This window comes from Xenopus tropicalis, chromosome 1 (assembly GCF_000004195.4).
Source record: "Xenopus tropicalis strain Nigerian chromosome 1, UCB_Xtro_10.0, whole genome shotgun sequence".
NCBI classification, from domain to species: Eukaryota; Metazoa; Chordata; class Amphibia; order Anura; family Pipidae; genus Xenopus; species Xenopus tropicalis.
In genome coordinates this window covers 157,993,061-158,012,891 of record NC_030677.2, presented here as the reverse complement: position 1 = coordinate 158,012,891, position 19,831 = coordinate 157,993,061, and the positions used below count along the sequence as shown (strand labels likewise).

At 36.4% G+C, this 19,831-nt stretch overlaps 1 protein-coding gene across 19 annotated transcripts in view; it reads right to left on the bottom strand.

Annotated features, from left to right (window-relative positions):
* Positions 1-19,831, bottom strand: part of rimbp2 (RIMS binding protein 2) — a 199,095-nt gene that overhangs the window by 9,556 nt on the left and 169,708 nt on the right. For 9 of the 19 annotated variants that reach the window (XM_031902438.1, XM_031902444.1, XM_031902408.1 and 6 more), the window contains 8 exons: positions 16,280-16,978; positions 10,525-10,633; positions 7,324-7,476; positions 5,973-6,151; positions 4,699-4,867; positions 3,984-4,049; positions 2,096-2,199; positions 926-997 (listed from right to left, as the gene is read on the bottom strand). In XM_031902438.1, coding sequence (XP_031758298.1) covers positions 926-997; positions 2,096-2,199; positions 3,984-4,049; positions 4,699-4,867; positions 5,973-6,151; positions 7,324-7,476; positions 10,525-10,633; positions 16,280-16,978 — 1,551 coding nt within the window. 19 annotated transcript variants of the gene reach the window in all.

Here is a 19,831-nt window from a genome sequence, read left to right as displayed (position 1 = left end):
TGTATTAACAAAAGTCTTGAATATATTGGGCTTCTTTTAAGACAACATTGTGGTTTGGTACCCTTTCATTTTTTCATCTTTTTTTCATAAAATTGCATGTGATGTTTTGGTTTCCTTTATTAGGGAAGTTTAGGTGTAAGCCCAAAAGTACAATTTTGACAACGACAAAACATTTTCTGCTACTAGTACTAATAGTTTTGGAAACCAGTAGAGCACAGAATTCACTGCTTCTAGTAAACAGCTAAGTAATGGTGGCCATACACATAAAGATCCGCTCGCCTGGCGAAGTTGCCAAGGGAGCGGATCTTCTCCTGATATCCCCACCTACAGGTGGGCAATATCAGGGGAATTTAGGCTAATTCGGTCATTTGGCCCTGGGCGCAGTCGGTTCAGGGACCACATCAGCGAGCCAATTCAGTCCCCAATCCAACTGAATTTTTTAACCTGCCCAATCAATATGTGGCCAATTTCAGGCCAGATATTGGTCGGGCAGGCCAGTCGTTGTTGACCCTACACAGGCTGATAATCTGCCGAATCAGTCCATGGGACTGATATTGGCAGCTACAATCGGCCTTTGTATGGCCACCTTAAGTCAACAATTCCATGCATGGATTTGACTTTTATTCAATATATAGTGTAAAGTGTTGGGATATTTTTAACTAAAGATCAGCCTATAGACCTGTTGACACGATAAACATATATATGATTTTATTTACTGCACAGAAGCCTATGTAGTGGCAAGCAACAATTGATCAGGGAATACACTGCATGCAAGTTAGCCAATTCAGATTTGCAGAAGCCCTACTGACACTTGAAGAGGCTTTGTAATAATTACTAAAACTTGTATCTAAACCAAGCTCTCACAAACAGCCCAATAAATGACCCCAGTTATAAAGGTGATAATTAAATATATAAAGAAACTTACATAGTAAAATCCATCTTCATCTATTTCACCAAAAACATTGAGTATATCTCCAGTACAAAATGTTAGCTCTGCCTGCAAAAAAGGTAATTAAGAATTGTAATAATACATTATTGTAATAATATTTTCTGGCAATTAAGCATTCTTTTGGAAATGTAATTGAAAAGTAATTACCGTTTTACCCTTTTAAACAGAATATGTTGTCTTTTTGCATGCCTGCTAACTGCACTGATTATTAGTCCATCTAGCACATTAAAGACCAACAATAATTTACTTATTGTAAAATTGTGTAGGAGAGCAGTTAAAAAAACGTTAATGTTTTTTTAGTTATAAAAAATGTATAGACTTTTAATACTTTTAAAACTTCCAGAAAATCCAACCTGGGAAAAGAAAAGACTGTAAAATACAAATGATTTCTGTGCACCTAGATTAATGCTTTCACTGGACTCAATATATCTTGACCTGCATGTTCTGCTCATTTCCTTTGCACAAATACTCCTCCATTTCTACTTATAGGGCTTTTAGAAAGCCCAGTGAGCCAAAACTGAAAATTCATCCACTGAAATACACATTGCTTTATAAGAAAAATCTACTTATAAAAAATTTGGAGTGCCTTGCAAAAGAATTCAGACTATTGACTGATTTTGCATTTTATTGAATAACAAATGTTCTCTCGGACCTTCTTATTTCAAAGCACTGAAAATCAAATTCATTTTTAATGTGATTAAAAAAAAATATGGAAATATCTTGCCTTCATCAATATTCACATTATATATAGAGGCAACTTTTGCAGTACTAGCAGCATTACATCTTTTGTAGTAAAAAATGTCCAGTGATTTCAGTCCATTTTTCCAGGCAGACATTCAACAGACCAGATCAAGGTAATGTAATAGTTTGCCTACATCTAGCAACCCATAACAACCATAAGAAGTGTGTTTTCAAAACAGGCAACCAGTAAATGCTATCTGCTGATTGGTTGCTTTTAGTTCTAGACAAGTAGTATTTTTATTTATTACATTACCCACTGTTGGATTTTAACAGTTTGTGCTATTTTTAGAATAAAATGATATTTATAAACTATTCAAATATAGGAGCAGCTTGTATTTACTTCAGTAAATGTTTACAGAAAAGCATATGTACTGCAAACCCATATAGCAGATATGGTATCTGTACCTCCACATCAACATTAGGTGAGCTTTCTCTTGGATCATAGTCATATAAAGCAACCATTCTTCTAGTAGTCACTGAGTGTTGTCTTCCACTCCTCCTGTTCCTTTCTGTGACAATTAGAAAATTAGTTATTAATTAAAGTTAAAAAAAAAAAAAAGTAATAGACATTGAACTATTTTACTGTACAACCACACATTTACTTATGACAAATGTAATTCAATAGACATTAAATGGCACTGGGATGGTTTACTGACCACAATCCTAGTAGAACTCTTTATTTGTTTTTCTTAGCAATTATATTAACTTGTTATTTTATCATTATAGAGTAGAACATCCAATCTCTGGTTCTTAATTCCTTTTTAAACTCCACTTCCCAAAACATTAGAAAGCCCCAAATATGACATTCCTTCTCTAGGAGATAAAGGTGTCTACTGTATCAAGACATTGTCCTGTGATTTCAGTTTACAAAACTAAATCATTCAACTTTTTTCCTCCAAAGAATTCTGAGATACCTCGCCACCCAACAAGTTGTTCCCGAAAAAACCCAATAAAAGTATATTTTTAATGTATATTTATTTTGAGAAGCTAATGGTGAAAGATAAGGCATCTACCTAAGTGACTTGTTTGTGAACTAAAGGAGGAACGTTTAAAAGGGAGCTTAAAAGAATCACTTACAAAATCATTTTAGTGGGCAGTGACACAAGGCTACAACTGAACTATTTATGAAAAATAGCGTATATGCATATACATTCTTTTAATTCTTCTAAATCAGTAGCACATCTTAAAAGGCTCATTTATGAACACAGTGAATCTAGAAGCAAATTACTTGTTTTCTCAATAATAAAAAAAAAAAAATCCCAAAATTCCAGCATTATTGTGGGTGCATACCAAGTTGAGTCTACTGCATCTTGTATGTGATCCACCAGCATTGATGCAAATTAGTGTCGGCTTTGATAAATAATGCACAGGAAGCAGTGCAACGTTTTCCTTCTGCATTTGTGTTCAAATACTGTAAATTACACAATGTTAATGGAATTAGCATCCAGTTAAAGGAACAGTAAGACAAAAAATAAAAGTGTATAAAAGTAATTACAATATAATGTACTGTTGCCCTGCATTACTACAACTGGTGTGTTTGCCTCAGAAAGACTACTATAGTTTATATAAATAAGCTGCTCTGTAGCCATGGGGGCAGCCATTCAAAGGAGAAAAGGCACAGGTTACTTAGCAGATAACAGACAAACCTCAATTATATGGGGCTTATTTACTAGTTATCTGCTATGTAACCTGTGCCCTTTCTCCTTTTTTCCAGCTTGAATGGCTGCCCCCATGGCTACACAGCAGCTTATTTATATAGTAGCTTTTCTGTAGCAAAAACACCAGTTTTTTGCAGAGCAACAGCACATTATATTTTAATTGCTTTAAAACACTTTAATTTTTTGATGTTACTGTTCCTCTAACTTGCCACAAGTCAATGGCAGCTTTGTATCCAGTATATAGCAGTGTGCTCTTGCATTCGTAAATGAGCCTTTTAGTCTAATAAGTTAAATCACTTTTTTCTGAGGAGAGGACCCTCCACTAGCTGCTGAGATTTATGCTTTGGGGCAACAAATATAGATTAAGTTATCTGCTGCTTTAGTAATCTGTGTGTAGCCCTAAATGTTCCAGTTTCACTGTTTATAGATCTACATATTATAAAGTACAATATGTTGCAGGCTCTTCAAGCAGGTTAGGAACCTACAGAAACATGACTTTTCAGTATAAATGATGCAAGCTTAAAGGACAAAACATGCTCATTAGTTAAACTTACAAAGAACAGTATGATTAAGAACAGCTTAGATTATTCCAGCTAGTATATGGCTTGAATAAATTATGGTTTCTTAGCACAGACCTCTCTTAGACTTTCTGGATCTGCGGTGTACAGAGCGAGAGCTCTCTTTGAAACGTTCACAGTTGACTTCAGGAAAGGAAAGCATACAAACAAAAGAAGAGGAGAACATATGAAGCTGTTCAAAGTTCTACTTTCATTCCAGAAAACCTTCATCTTGGAATTGAGTGGTGTTTATTACTTCTTAAAAAATCTCAGTCAAAAGTATACTTCAATGGACATTAGGATTCTATCTCATCCTGCAAGCACGCTTTAAGTTTGTATTGGATGTTTTCTTTTACATTTAAGCATGTTTGCGAAAACTAAAGGCTCAGATGTGATTTTTTTTTTCTTTAATGTGGTTATTTGGTATTATGTATAAAATGCAAACTTTTCCCAGCTTCTTAGCAAATAGGATAGTGAAGAAGAGAAAATAAACAGTGGTATTTGGAGAGATTTACTTGTAGGCAAACATTAGTCAACAAGCAAAAGAGCAATGCACATTAAAGCAGAGGCATTCAATAAGCCTATTGTTTGGAATATGCCATTATATTTGCATTATATACCTTTTTAAAAACGTTTGTGGTAATTCCAAACAGTTGGGATTCACAGCATCTTTAGAGTGAATGGTAGATGACTGCATCCAAAGATACTGCCATATGAAAGCTTCTAGCGCTACAGCCATGGCACAACCCATCTCATAAAGAAAAAAATAAAACAAATTTTGTCACGTCCCTACCTATTTTTTCTACTGGAGTATTTAAAGGCAGAAATCCTTGTTTGAAGAGTTGCTCCATCATTTCTTCATCATCAACTTGTATTTCAGAGACCATATTACAGGGTATAAAGCCAGCCCTTTCACAGGTCTCACCACGATAAAATCCATCAGAATCTTTGTCTCCATAAACCTACAAATGAATTATTGTTGTGAGAGATAAATATTATAAATCAGTTATTGAATATTTAAACTATCTTAGCAAACATAAGGAATTCATTTAAGGGTGCAAAGAGAATAAAATATGCTCTTCAACATGTTGCCTTAGAAACCATAGGGCTGATTCACTAAAGTGCGTTAATTTGTATCGCACGCTTTTTTGCGTAAAAATAGAAGCGGAAATTAACGCACGATTCACTACAGTATTACCACGTGCGTTAAGTCGCACATCACATGCATTAATTTACGCGCAACCGCATGCGTTAATTTGAGCGCCAAAATATGGCATTGTATGGCTAACATGGCGTGCGTTTATTCGCATGACTATTTATATGCGTCAACTATTTATATGCGGCTACTATTTATACACGGGCGTTGATTAGCGCATGTACCGTCAAATACCACACGAAAATAGTCTTCGCTACTAAAATAACGCATGCACTATCACGCGTAAATTAACGCAAGTATGCTTTTAGTGAATCGTGCGTTAAGTCGTGAAAATTTAGACACAATAAAAAATTTACCGCATTCTATAAATAGCGCCCCTTTTATTGCACTTTAGTGAATCGGCCCTCATGTATCCAATTAAATCTTAGTATAAAAAAGGATAGTCAGCACAACAAACTAGGCTTCTTCTCAGGAGTGCACATTCCCTACCAGCCAATTGCCACTGGAACCCAATAGAAAAAATCAGGTTTTGAACAGCACCACAGTTCTTCATATTTAAATGCCTTTATTGCACACTTAGGGCATTACAGCAACATTTTGAGCACAGCTAGGCCCTTTATGAGAGTGCTTCCTTATTAAGTTTGATAAAGGGCCTAGCTTGGCTCAAAATGTTGCTGTAATGCCCTAAGTGTGCAATAAAGCATTTTAGTATATGAAGAACTGTGGTGCTGTTCAAAAACTGATTATCCAATTAAATCTTAAACAACTAGGACACAACAACGATCTATGACTCGAGCATAAAAATGTAATGACTAATGAATAATTCTACACAAAGCTGCAAAAATAGTAGTTGTCATCAATATAAAACATTTTTTATTACTAGTGGGGTAGGTAAAATTTTTGATAGGCACCTTTATGACCTGTCCTTCCTTAAATGGGAGCTCCTCTTCAGCAGCATCTGGATTAGGGGACATGGTCCTTGGGTCATAATCAAAGAGTGCCACAAATATCCGTGCAGGAAAATCCTCCATCCCGCCATCAGTCTCAGACTCCTCGTACATTGAAAGCTGCTCCCGACTGCCATAACTATCTGAAGAGATGTTTAAACACGTGAAATTATTTAAACTGTAAAACTACTTTTTTTTAATTGGTACTTTGTATGTCATTTAAAATGTCCTATGGAGTGTTATTTCAAAACTCAAAGTAAAGGCAGAAAAACTGTATAGTAATATCTTCATTACAAAGGTTAGTTAGACAGAAATCGACCCTTTTCAATATATGCACCATCATGTACAGCTCATGTAATTCTCTTTCAAGAATAGCATTTCTTCTTTTCTTATGGTTTTTGAGATATTAATGCTTCATGAGTGTGCTTCCTCAACCTCACAATTTTTTCTACTGCAAAGCGCCCAACCATTCCAGTTGTCAGTAGTTAGTTATGCATTGCAAATTGCTGACTCATGGTGGAATCAGCCAGTTAGAGCAAGGGAAATCTGTCTCACAGCATGAGTGTGTTGGTTACAGCTGCAAAAGAACTTATAAATACATTGTTAAATACATAAACAAGTGTTTGGGAAAAAAACATTTTGTTAAACAAATTAACTAAACATCCACAATAACAGCAACAGTTCCCCTGCATGTAACTGACAGACTGATTTGGGCTTAAAGCTGCGACCACATTTTTGTTTTTTGCTTCTTAACATGTCAGTTATGCAGCATTTAGCATTGGTACATTTCTGCGCATATTCATAAACGTTTTGTTAAGCAAAATGGGAAACAGCCATGGAAGAAGGTGCATGCAAATGCAGTAAAATGCCAAACAACACATACAGTATGACGGAATGGCAATGACAGATATGAAAATTTGTGCTGCCCTACCTCTCTATAACCTAAGCTAAAAAAAAAAACTTACCTGATTATGAAGGAAAGGGCATGTTGTCAGCCACATACACATGCTATACTGCATGCAGTTGGCTATTTGTATAGCACATTAAACAGAGGGCAGAATTGATCAAGGCTTTACATCAAGCCAGAACCAATTTTTATGTCCTGGCTAGAGTAGTTCTGAGTTCGAGGAGCTTTTCTGCTACATATGACTGAAAAATAATAGAAAAAAGAGGCCTTAAACTCATTTACTGTAACCTGGCAGAAAACATGTGCTTCTAGACAGAAGCTAAGGCCTATTTTTGACCAGACATAAAACCTTGAGGAATTCTGGACCGTTCTTGGATTGTAAAGCAGGAAGAAGTTTTTGTTGCATACCGTATCTATCGTCAGACACCCTGGTAGGTTGCAGAGACCACTTCCTGTGTCCTCCAAGGCTGCGATAATAAGCTTCTTCTTTAACAGGTGAAATATTTCCCTCACTACCTGACCGAGAACGACCTCCTTCACTGTTACTGTCCATTGTAATTTCTAAGGAGAAAAAGGGAAAGAGCTATTAAACACGCTCTTTGTAGTTTCGATAGGGGACCAAGGAGACTGGTGCCCTATCTGTAGGGGGCTTCTATGGAAAAAAATCTTCCTTATAGTAATAACAACCCTAAAGAAATTGCATTTGGCCCTCAGAGTTTCATTTTGCTTATATGCATGATATAAGCCTGTGAGGAACTATCAAAAGAGGAAGAAAAAAATGTAAATGTAATTTTTTTTAAAGTCTTAAGTGTTTCCATCCAAGGAGTTAAAACTTTCTGCAAAAAAAAAATCAGTTTGTGCGCATTTTTAACTTCTTTTACAAGAAGAATGATCTTAGTCTGATTAGCAAAATCTAATTTTGTTAGAGAAAAAATGTAAAATTAGAAATAAAAAGTACAGCAAAGCCACAAAATAACCACATGAGCTAATGCTCCACCGAGGACACTTAGATCTGAAGAGCCAAACAGCTGTGCATGAATTACTTAGGGATTCCAGATATCACGTTTGACTAAGGTTAAGGAACAAAACTACAAAAGGTATATTTCCCTTCAAGAGGCATCCACCAAGTGAAGCAGGGCTGAAGTATAAGACAGACTTAATGCAGAACATATGTAGCATTCAGCTTGTTCATGTTAAATTGTGTTGAAGAAACATAATATTGTTTAAGTCTGACAACACGCTTGGGCTTTGACAAACTTCTGAAAATGACCCAGTGGATGAAATGGTTATGCTCTTTATGTTTAACAACATCACCAGGTTATTAAAGCCCTAGCTTTAAAAAGCCTTAGGTGTATCTAAAGAGATGATACAGCCCTCATTTTGAGGGTTAGAGAGATTAAAAAATAAATAGAATTATATGATATATAAAAATATATATAGCACAGTATATTGAAAAAATAGGGTAGAGTTTACCAGATGTCTCCCTCAATTCCTTTGGCAATTTAGAAAAATGCTCTTATATTGGTGTAGCTAAGTTGTTCTACAAGATTTGTGAGCATTTAAGATCATTTAAGAATGTTTGTGCTGCTACATTATCATGTTGAAGATACAAAAATCAACTATGCTCTTTCTCAGAACCCGAAAATGACTCCATGTGTTGAAAAGAAACAAAACAGATCAGTAGCACTTTATAAGTCCAATGGAGAAATCAGTGATGTATCCCCACTTTGACATATATCTTGGCTGACCTGTATGAATAATCTCATTTAGGCCTTCAGTGCAAACAGTGAAAACACATAAAATGTGAAATGGATTTGACATGAGAATGAAGACAGATGAAGGGGAGTGTTAATGGATAAAGTTGGAACATTTTATTTTTCAACATCATTTTTTAACATAAATGTAATTTAAACAGAGACCATCAGAACTTTGCTAAAGGGGTTAAGTTCATCTTAAGATTTTCAAAGGATTTAGCAGCATCTTGCTAAAATAATAAACAGCATTAAGTCAGGAGGAGTCAGGCTAGCGAGGCTTAAAGCACTATCGCTAATGCTGTGTCTTTTCCTAATTATTTGTCATAATGTGGCTACCAATAAGATTAACGCTATGCAAGTGAAACAGATGGGCCATGCACAGTAGTGCTTAAACAGCTCTGATTTTATGCTGTGTACTGCTCCAGTTGGTTGCTGCTAAGCCCTGTGACTGGGTGCTTTAATCCATAGGACAAAATGCTTATTTTGGCAGCTTCTACAGTATTTAAAGTAAATCACTAAAGGTGATCTTCCCCCTTAAAAAACATAAAGATAATTAATATTTATTAACAGTGTATGCTTTTGGTTAAAATGATACAATACCCATATCAGTGCAAGACACAGTAACTTGTATTTTTATGTACTGTCCTTTTAATTTGGGCATAAGCAAAAACAATGCCCCATCTTATTGAGAGTTAGTAGGCAGTATATTCTCATCTGTTATGTCATGTGCCCAAAGGAGGTAGGTATACCAATATTAGATATCAATATCTAGCAAGGCATTAGTAGTTGATGGGCATTAAATTGCACAAGTTTGGTGGTACTAGTCACATTTTCCAACCCTTCGGTATGGCTTACGAAGTAAACCAAAACGCACTGAACAATTTTGTTTGCCTTTATAGTAACTGGTGTCACTGTCAGTTTAACGTAAATTTAATTGAAATACTTCAATCAGATGTATTTAAATTGAATTTATCTTCAATTCAAAGATGGCATTCAAACTAAATTTCAAACTAAATTCTAAGGTAATAACTTCAGGTAATAACCAACAAGGGATCTAACACCTCAATGTAATGTAGAGGTGTGTTATACTGAATTAATGCCCATATTATTTTATCTCTATGTGGATACAATATTTATTATGCTGAGTTTCAGCAAACCTAATTCTGAAAGCAAGTTCTGTTTCTTGGCAACTTTATATAAAAAACATGCTGTGAGTTTTCACAATTCTACTGACTATTATTGTACTCAAAAGTAGTGCCATCTTTTACCGTTTCAGTGACTAAGCAACGTAAGTCCCTATTCAGACCATATGCAGTGCAGCTGTTGAACCTGGCATGAGGCTCAGCGACACAGGCTGCCAAACCCTGTTCTAGTCCATACAACCTCATTCTTTACAACTACCAGTTAGGATGTCTTTATTTAAAGAATTCTACTACTATTTTACTATTATGAACTATACTAAGGGTTTTGTTAAAATCAAAGTAGGCCCATTAATTAAAATAGGGCAGATTTATACATGGGCAGAAACAATGAGCAACCAATCAGTGATTACATTTTTTTCCAGCAGCTGCAGGAATAAAAATAAATATTTGATTGGTTGCCAGGTGAAGATTTGCACAGTGTTGAAAAATGAACTTCATATATTTATATATTAAAAAAAATATACTTCATATATATAACTGGTAGCAAGTACATAAGCCTACAGTCCGGCTACACATCTACAGTATAATATAACATTTATAAAGTATGTAGGCAGGGTACAAATTTGTCTCTACAGCATTAATATACCAAAGCTTAGAAAATTGCATTCAGATTGGTACCGTGTGAAACTGAATCAGCATTTAATCCAACTAACCAATAGAAGGAACCATCATTGGTCGGGGTCTTTGAGGAGCTGCACTGCCATGAGAGAACCTTCGTGTCTGGTGATCTGTCCGACTTAACGTTGGGTGATTACCTAAAAGCTGAGCACAGAGATAAAATGGAGAGGCAATCAAAAACCTGTTGTAAGATAATGTTTTAAGATTATGCCATGAACTATAGCTTAAAGCAAGAAGCTGTAAAGGCAACCAAACTTTGCGTTTAACTGAAAGGTTAGCTGAAAGATTATAGCTTGCTTTTACACAGACAGGTAAACACACGTTTTAGCTTGACCACAGAATTAGGGATATTTTTATTTAACTCCTTAATCCTTTATTTAGTTTCCTGGTAACCTACACAGAACATGGAGACACATTTATAAAGGCCTAGGAAACAAAATGAGGCAGTCTAAACAAACAGGACCTCCACCTCAGGTATAAAGAAAGATCACAGTGCCTGAGTTTGTTGTGAAGTAACTTCAACAATAACATGGAACAATTGGCATTACACTATTGTACTTGCAGAGCAGGTTATGGAGTGGTCTGTTCGGCATAAAAATAATGAGTAGAAAAACCTAGAAATAAATGAAAGGCACACAAGGTAAAAATCTTATGTTGACCAATGTCTGCCTACATAGACTCTTATCTCAGACCATTATTTAATATGAAGCATATCTACAATGAAATTAGTTTTAGCCTGTCGAGTGATGAAGACATTTAGATTAATTAAATAAATACTTGGTATTTATAAACCCAACTCACTACACCAGCCCAACAGCTTTATGACAATGAATACCTCCGATACCCCCCCACCCGATGTATGTGGCAATGAATATGCTTAGGGGCTGATTTACTAAGACACGAATCCGAATTGGAAAAATTCCGATTGGAAACCGAACATTTTGCGTATTTTTTGCGATTTTTTCGGCGCCTTTTTGACTTTTCGGAAATTGTCACGAGTTTTTCGTTACCAATACGATTTTCGCGAAAAAACACGAGTTTTTCGTAGCCATTATGATTCGCTTGTATCTTGTCGCGACTTTTTTGTATTGAGCGCTCGTAAGCGGCGGGCGAAACTTTCAGACTTAGCATGATTTTGGAAGCCTCCCATAGGACTCAATGGCACCCTGCAGCTCCAACCTGGCCCAAGAAAAGTCACCATACTGAAGCTTGAATGAATCCGAACGCTACGAAAAAATCGCAACATTTTGCGCAACTTTCGGAATGGCTACGAAAAAGGCGCGACTTTTCGCGCAAGTTTTAACGCTACGAAAAAATCGCCAGATTTTACGCAACATTCGGATGGCAACGAAAAAGGCGCAATAATTTTCCAAAAAAATCGCCAAATACCGATCATTACGAAAGAAACGCAATCGGACGCATTCGGCCAGTTCTTGATTAAGTAAATGGGCCCCTTAGTGTTCTCTCTTAAAAAAAATCTGTAACATGTAATGGGCAGACTAGATAGACTAAATGGTAAATTTTCTGCATTCATATTCTGGGTTATGTGATTTGTGAGCATGCTTTTTGGCACAATCTGTGAATGCACACATTGATAGGGAAATTAGTTGAACAACTTTTGAGGTATGACTATTCATTGGCATGGGACACAATTATCTACAGACAAAATAATTATTACAGTAAGCAATGTGTCCATTGTTGCTCATCCATTCCATGTGGGGCTTTAGCAGCCTTTTTTAAAAAAAAGGGAAGAAGGGAAAACCATATGAAAATGTTGGTAACATTGGAGTTACAAACTACAGACTTGAAAACAGGCACATTAAAACTTCCACGCTACTGCAGAGTTGCAGCTGCTGTTTGACTAAGAATTATGGGGTATTTGAGTTTACTAAGAGCTGGAGGATCATATGTTTGATCACCTCACTGGCACTTCCAAAAACAAAAATAAAACAGAACAAATTAAAGGAAGTAAATAAAAAAAGCAGCAGCAGAGGAGCATGATTAGTAATTATGTCACATTTAATTCAATGATACCAGGCTTGCACTTTCTTAATGTACATTAATGGGCAAGGAAATGGAACATCCAGTTATCATAAATTAGATAATGATTCAAAGCTTCATCTCCAAAAGATTTTACTTAGCATTCATGCAGTAAATGAATCATTAATTAAACCAACTATCATTTCCTCGCCTGTCTTAACTTTACCTGTGGTAAAACCTCAAATGGAAATGTATCAATCAGTATTTAATATAATGTAATTTTCAATACAATGTAAAGAGCCTCTTTCTTGGTCCTGACAGATTGCCTTGGTCCTATCTGGAGGGTGGTTTATTGCTACTCTATGCTCTTAAGGAATTATTTCGGGCCTATATGTTTTTTTAAACACTAGGACAATATGTAACTGGCTCCACCTCCACAAGTGAGAGGAATAATGTGGGTCAGGAGCCAGCCAAATACTAAGGAGATAACATAAGATAGTGGAGAGAGGGTGGTGTATGGGACATAGAATAAGGGACCTGAAAAAGACAAATACAATACACATAATTGAATTAGTCTGCAAGTTTGACAATTTGCATAATGTCTATAAATTGTGATGTTTGTATTTTAAAATATATGTAGTTTTTCTTGTAGGGACAGGTTCTGAATGTGCATAAAATAATGCTTCATTAAACACAGAACTGATGAATGCAGTACAATAAAAACACAAGAATTCTAGAGAGAGGAAAGCATGAACAGGACAAATAAATGATGCTGGCATTGCAGTTAATGCATATGCTACCAATAGGGGGACTGAGGTGGCAGAATACTAAGGGGGAGATTTTAACAACAAAATAAAACTCTTAATTTTGATTTTCTTGCACATTTATGGAGTACTTGCCACTGTAGAAATACACAAATGTCTTTATTCTGTGCTACATTAATTAGAGAGCAATGCACAAGCTGTCTAGTTCTTCCTCAGTATCTTGATTTGGGTCACCTTTTGGTACCCCGAATTGTTGACAGAATGGTTATATGTGGGCTGAATAATTCATAGAATTGGGTAGTTTCAAAAATGTATGATCGCTGGCACATATGCAGGTTCCCAAGCAGTTTATTTGGTTGATCACACTCAAATACATAAATGGAAAACACGACTGAACAGTATCTTCTAATGGCATGTGTACGGGGTCAAAAACTGCAATATGATATCTCATTAAAGTGCGGTACCCTCATGCTTGGACTAATTGTACAAATATAGGGCAATTGGCTTGCATGAGGCCAGCTTAGTGCTAATTATTGTGAAATTATTTTTTATTTATGAGTTCATTTCTGTAATTTTTTAATGTAACAATATAGGTCAGGTCAGCTACAAGTGCAGCTTTTCAGGGCAATTTGTTTTCATGAAAAGCAACAAAAAAATATATTTTTTTTAATAGGAAAAGGAAAGTCATTTTGGCATTTTACTGCCAATAGATTAGCCAAATTAGTGCAAACTAGAACACTATATTTATTCTGCAGAAAGCTTTACCATACCTGAGTAAACATCCCTAGATGCTCCCTCTGTTTGTTTAAGATAGCAGCTGCCATTTTAGCTTGGTTTCTATAGTTTCCTGCTGCTGGCAGCATAGATCACACATTCTGATGGGAGGGGGAGGGAATTTTTTTGCATTCTTATGGGAGGGGGTAGCAGGAGAAGGGAGAGAGCTGCACAGACTCTGGCCCCAGGTCAAGTCTGATAACGAAATACACGTTTACACAAAAAAGACAAGAAATCCTGTGTTTCTTTTGATAGAGGACTCAATGCAGCATTTCTGTGAGTGCTTATGGCTAGATTTACAGAGACCTTTCTGATAAAGCTTGCTTAGTTTATATGTTTCCTTCTCCTTTAATAAAGTCTTCAAAACTGTTTTACCATTTAAAAAAATTGTTGTATCTTGTAAGAAAAATCAGGTGAAAAACTTTCAAATGAATACATTTTCACAGTGGACACAAGAAAAAAATGTGTTTTTGTCTGAAAAAATTGGCAGCAATAATATTATTACTAAGAAAACACACATTTTATTTTACAATTTACCATTATTTAAGTAAGGGGGTTAATTATTATAGAAATATTAGTGTTATATAATGTGCCGAAACAGCTTTCCACTCTAAGCCTTAGTCTATTTAAGGGATATATATGAAGGGCAGTACCCAAACATTAAATTATATTCTCCAAACTATTGGTAGCAGAACAGAGGGCCGTCCATATAAAGAGATATGCCCTGACCACGATTATAGCGAATAGTGATCAAATAATAAAAAGTGATCAAATAATAAAAAGTCATTCTCAGAATCATAAAAAACAAATAGCCAAGATAAATGTTTAGTGATTTATACCCCTGGGAAAGTCCTGATGCAGTTTCTCTTTTCCTGGGGATGACTGGCTGTTGGCATTTGCATTTGAGCATACAGCTGTTGCTGTTTTGGCATGATCTGTCCAAATTCTTTGCTGTACTCCAAAAAAACATTTTTTTTTCTCAAAAGGGCTCTTGCATCATGCCTGACCACTTAAGGAAAGCAAAATTCATATGGCTGTTCAGAAACTGGCTACTTATATCCAAGCCACCACAAACCTCAAAATGTCTTCTAGCGCAGTCGTAAATTACAATGCCAGAGAGTGGCCAAGAGTTGGGAAATCTAAATTACAACAGAGTAGAATGGAAATGCGTCATTCCTGCGTTGCATAGTAAATTCTAGTTTTCATCATTTAATATATCTTAATGGATTCATCTTATAGTTAATCCTCTTAGGTGTAGTGGGCTAGCAGCAGTTCTAAAAAACACAGCAGAATAATTTATGATTTTTGAGTCCTGGGTTGTTATCAGCATTTGAACACCATAAATACCTCATATTGCAAAACTGCAATGGTCACTGAGTTTTGAGATTTTCTTAAATAGGTCTAAATTAAAAGTTAAATATAATAAATACATACAGACACACACACACAAACTATAAAATAGCAAATGTTAAGACATGTGATACAGGTTCTGGGACCTGTTATCCAGAATACCTAGGACTAGGGATTTCCAGGTGAGGGGGTCTTTTTACAATTTGGAACTTCATACTTTAAGACTAAAAATTCATTCAAATATCAATTAAACCTGATCCTTATTTGGGATCAAGCACAAGGAACTGTTTATTATTAAAGGGTGTTTTAGGTAACAGGTTTCTGGATAATGGATCCCATACCTGTAATGTGTAAGAAGGCTGGAGAAACCAGGTTTCCTTTGCAGTGCAAATTTTCTAATCAGGTGACTTCCTTCCATTATCACAGCAGAACAGAGAGGAATAAGAGACAAACTGACTTACACGGCCTGCTAAAAACAACAGACATAACTATTAAGGTGATAGTGGTACTCACAAAAAATTGACTTCCATATATACACCTTTCCTTACATTGAAACAGCTATGCATTTCATCCTTCAGCTAACCCTTAATTAAAACTCAATTTTAGTTGTCCTTTAAGAAACAAACAATAACAAAAATAGAAAGATTTGCAGTTGACAATGATATTTTTTTAAGGGACAAACAAACAAAAACAAGACTAACCCTTGCAGCTACAAGCAAATGAATGAGGATTTGGCATGGTACAAAGCCTGTGAAGCAATGCGGATTATTAAATCAAAAGCATGATGAATTAGAGGTAAACAGCAAAGAGATCCCAGAGACTGGATACAGCAAATAAAAAAGGAAGGAAGAAAGAAAGAAAGAAAGAGAAGGAAGAATTAATTTGGCAAGCAGATGACAGAAGGAATTTTTGTTTAACACACCAGAGAGTTTTCTGTGTCTCTGTGGGGTGGCCTCAGAACTGCATCCCTATGGTCTTTCTGATAAAAGTCTGTTTTTCGGGCAGAAATGTTATTTAAATCCCTGATACATGGTTGCTGTTCATGCATCTCAGGCTGATGCTTGATATTGCTCTTGTTATCTACAAAGCCTGCGCTCATATCACCAAAATCCTCCTCCACGCTGCTTTGTCTGGTTAAGGTTTTTCTGCGTGTTAGCATTTGTTTCAGGTCTCTAGGACATGGAGGATTCTGAGGATTCTCCTGGGCTGCATTTCTAGCAACAGTGGCTTTCCTGTAATTACAACGTGCTTCCTCTTCCTCACTGCCACAATCCAAGCCACTGTCTGGGCTCCTTGAAAGAGATCCAAGTTTGCTCCCTTCTGTTGTGAAGTCCTCTGAATATGTAGGGGTTCCATTAAACCTAGCCTTTGAGAGATGCCACGGGCTCTGATGGCGACCTTCTCGGCTACCAGCTCTTGGTATTCTATTTACACTAGCTAAGGCTCCTCTTGTTTTATAAGTTATTCCTATAGAACAGCCTCTGTGCAAGAGCTCAGAATGCTCTCCTCCTTCTTCTTCTGCTACTTCAGGAATACTGAACAGTTTTTTACTGTGGTGATGTTGTGGAGAATAATCCAGCTGCTCCTTTAAAGCAGGGTCTGTAGTGCTAGTCTTAGAGCACTCCACAAGATAATACATATTAGAAGAAAAGAGAATGACCAAAAAAGAAGGGGCAACAAAAGTGCAATTGAAAAATGGGAATAGAGGTAGAGGAAGGGAAAGAAAAATAAAGACAGGGTTAGTTTTAGAGGCAATGGAAAATATAAGGCATGCAAGTTTACTCTGTGAAGGAAAGGTTCATGCTCTGAATGGGAATCTGTGAAAAATAAAGACATGATTAGGACTCTGGTTGAGGTTAGAGAAAACATAAGATCAGTACAAACAATGAGAGCTTGGCATATCAATGCTATAGTAAGAGTCCATGCAGGGAGAGATGCTGCACACAGACAGCCATTGTGAAAGTAGGGTTATGGTTAAGCAAACTTCCCATGGCACTAGCTAAATAAATAATGGACTGCATACATCAAAGAGAGGTGGAGATCAATTTTCGACCCAACTTTGGGGCTATCCAGTGGAACGGCCTAAAAGCCAATTAGTAACCATCTGTCTGATTTTTTAAAGCAATATAGATAGACAAATTGTGTTTACTTGAAATGAAGTTGGAAAGATGTGGCCCCTATCTAGATCCACAAATAATAAACACACCAAAAAAGCATTAGCAGATTGGATTTTCTTTCTGGTCCACCCAATGACAGGGTGGTCTGTCCAAACTACTTACTAAGGGCCTCGTGGACGTGAATAGACAAAATAAGAACTAGTCTTAGTATCTGTGTCTTTCCCTTTTTGGTGGAATTTTAAAACACATGGGGTCAAAAGTAATTGCAAACTTTGCAATTTGTTGTATATAACAAATCGGTTTCAAATCAACATTTACCTACATCAGCAGATAAAAGTTAAAGACTGCAATGAGATGCCAAATTCCAATCCAGTGTTAATTCGTTTCCACAAAGGTCTCCAAATGTAATATTTTAAATGTACATTTATAGTAAGTAACAGCTACAGCTGAGTATTCTACTACAGGTGATGGACATGTTATACAGAATGCTTGGGACCTGGGGTTTTCCTGATAAGGGACCTTTCTGTAATTTGGAACTTCATACCGTAAGGGGCTGATTTACTAAGACACGATTTCGAATCCGAATTGGAAAAATTCCGATTGGAAACTAACATTTTGCGACTTTTTCGTATTTTTTGCGATTTTTTTCGGCGTCTTTACGATTTTTGCATAAAAACGCGAGTTTTTCGGCGTCTTTACGATTTTTGCGTAAAAACGCAAGTTTTTCGTAGCCATTACGAAAGTTGCGCAAAGTCGCGATTTTTTCGTAGCGTTAAAACTCGCGCGAAACGTCGCGCCTTTTAAGTTTTAACGCTACGAAAAAGGCGTGACTTTGCGCGCAAGTGTTAACGCTATGAAAAAATCGCGACTTTGCGCAACTTTCGTAATGGCTACGAAAAACTCGCGTTTTTACGCAAAAATCGTAAAGACGCCGAAAAACTCGCGTTTTTACGCAAAAATCGTAAAGACGCCAAAAAACTCGCGTTTTTACGCAAAAATCGTAAAGACGCCGAAAAAAATCACAAAATTACCGATCATTACGAAAAAAACGCAATCGGACGCATTCGGCCCGTTCGTGGGTTAGTAAATGTGCCCCAAAGTCTACTAAAAAAATAATTACAATATTAAATAAATCCAATAAAATCCTCTAAAAAGGATTAATTATATCTTAGTTGCTATCACGTGCAATGTACTGTACTGTTTTATTACTACAGAGTAAAAGAAAATCTTCCTTAAAAAGTGGAATTATTCTATTAAAATGCAGTCTATGGGAGATACTGTAGTTGTCCTGTAATTTGGAGCTTTCTGGATAACGGAAATCCAGATAACGGTCTGTGAGGGCAATTGAAAAATGAAGAGCCTATCCACAAGTTAGGGTTAGTCATTTGCATATGGACTGCTAGTACACAGTACTGTTTCTCCATAGGTGGGCTCTGTCTGTACCATAAGAAATAATTTGCTGGGTTTTATGGATACTGCATAGATGTTACCGTAAGAATCAAAATAGAAAACTACAGAGTACTATTTATTTCATTCTGAATTTTACAAGGGGTATTCTTAGCCACTCATTTCACTGTATAATGAGGAACCTCAACTGTTTTTGCTGAAATTTCCAGAAGCCCAGAAGGGTAATTTACACTGCCCCACACAGCGTGCAACAAAAAGTGCAAAAAAAGCCACAACTGCCCATTTTTTTGCACTTTCCCCCATGCATTTGGGGCATTGTGAGGACTGCTCAATGAACCAATTGTGCCAGCACTGGGACACGCTAGATACAAAATAGGGGGAGGCATGTAGGCATTTTTCCTTCCTGCCCCCATTGTACGTGTCATGTGCAAGTTAGGGAGCAGAATGGGGCGCAACCTGCATCACAGCCCAAAGGCAGGGCTAAGCTATGTCTCCTAACACTGCTCTCTGGACGGATCAGATATTGCTATAGTACAATTTGCAAGATGTATGTAGCTACAGACCAAACTTTTAGAAACCATATATCCTCAACTACTTTGGTTGTGTAGGGAATGTGCTTTTCACATTCACCATGTTGTCAAATATTAGATGCCCAGGTAACACTGACATGATTTTTTAATTTCATTATATATATTTTTTACCTATCTCAGGGGCCCAGAGGAAGTGTAGTAATTTTGGGAAGAAACTTTCTGAGCCATCCAGCTTCAGGATATTCGGTAGTTACATACTAGATTTTTACAAGGGCTTTTAAATTCAATAAAACATAATTTATAGTCATTAGGTCACTTGGTACCAAAGTAATATGATATTTCCAGGACATCATTTCACTGTATTAACCAGTAACAGAAAATAAGCAACTATGCACACAATGCCTTTTTAAAATGCCACAA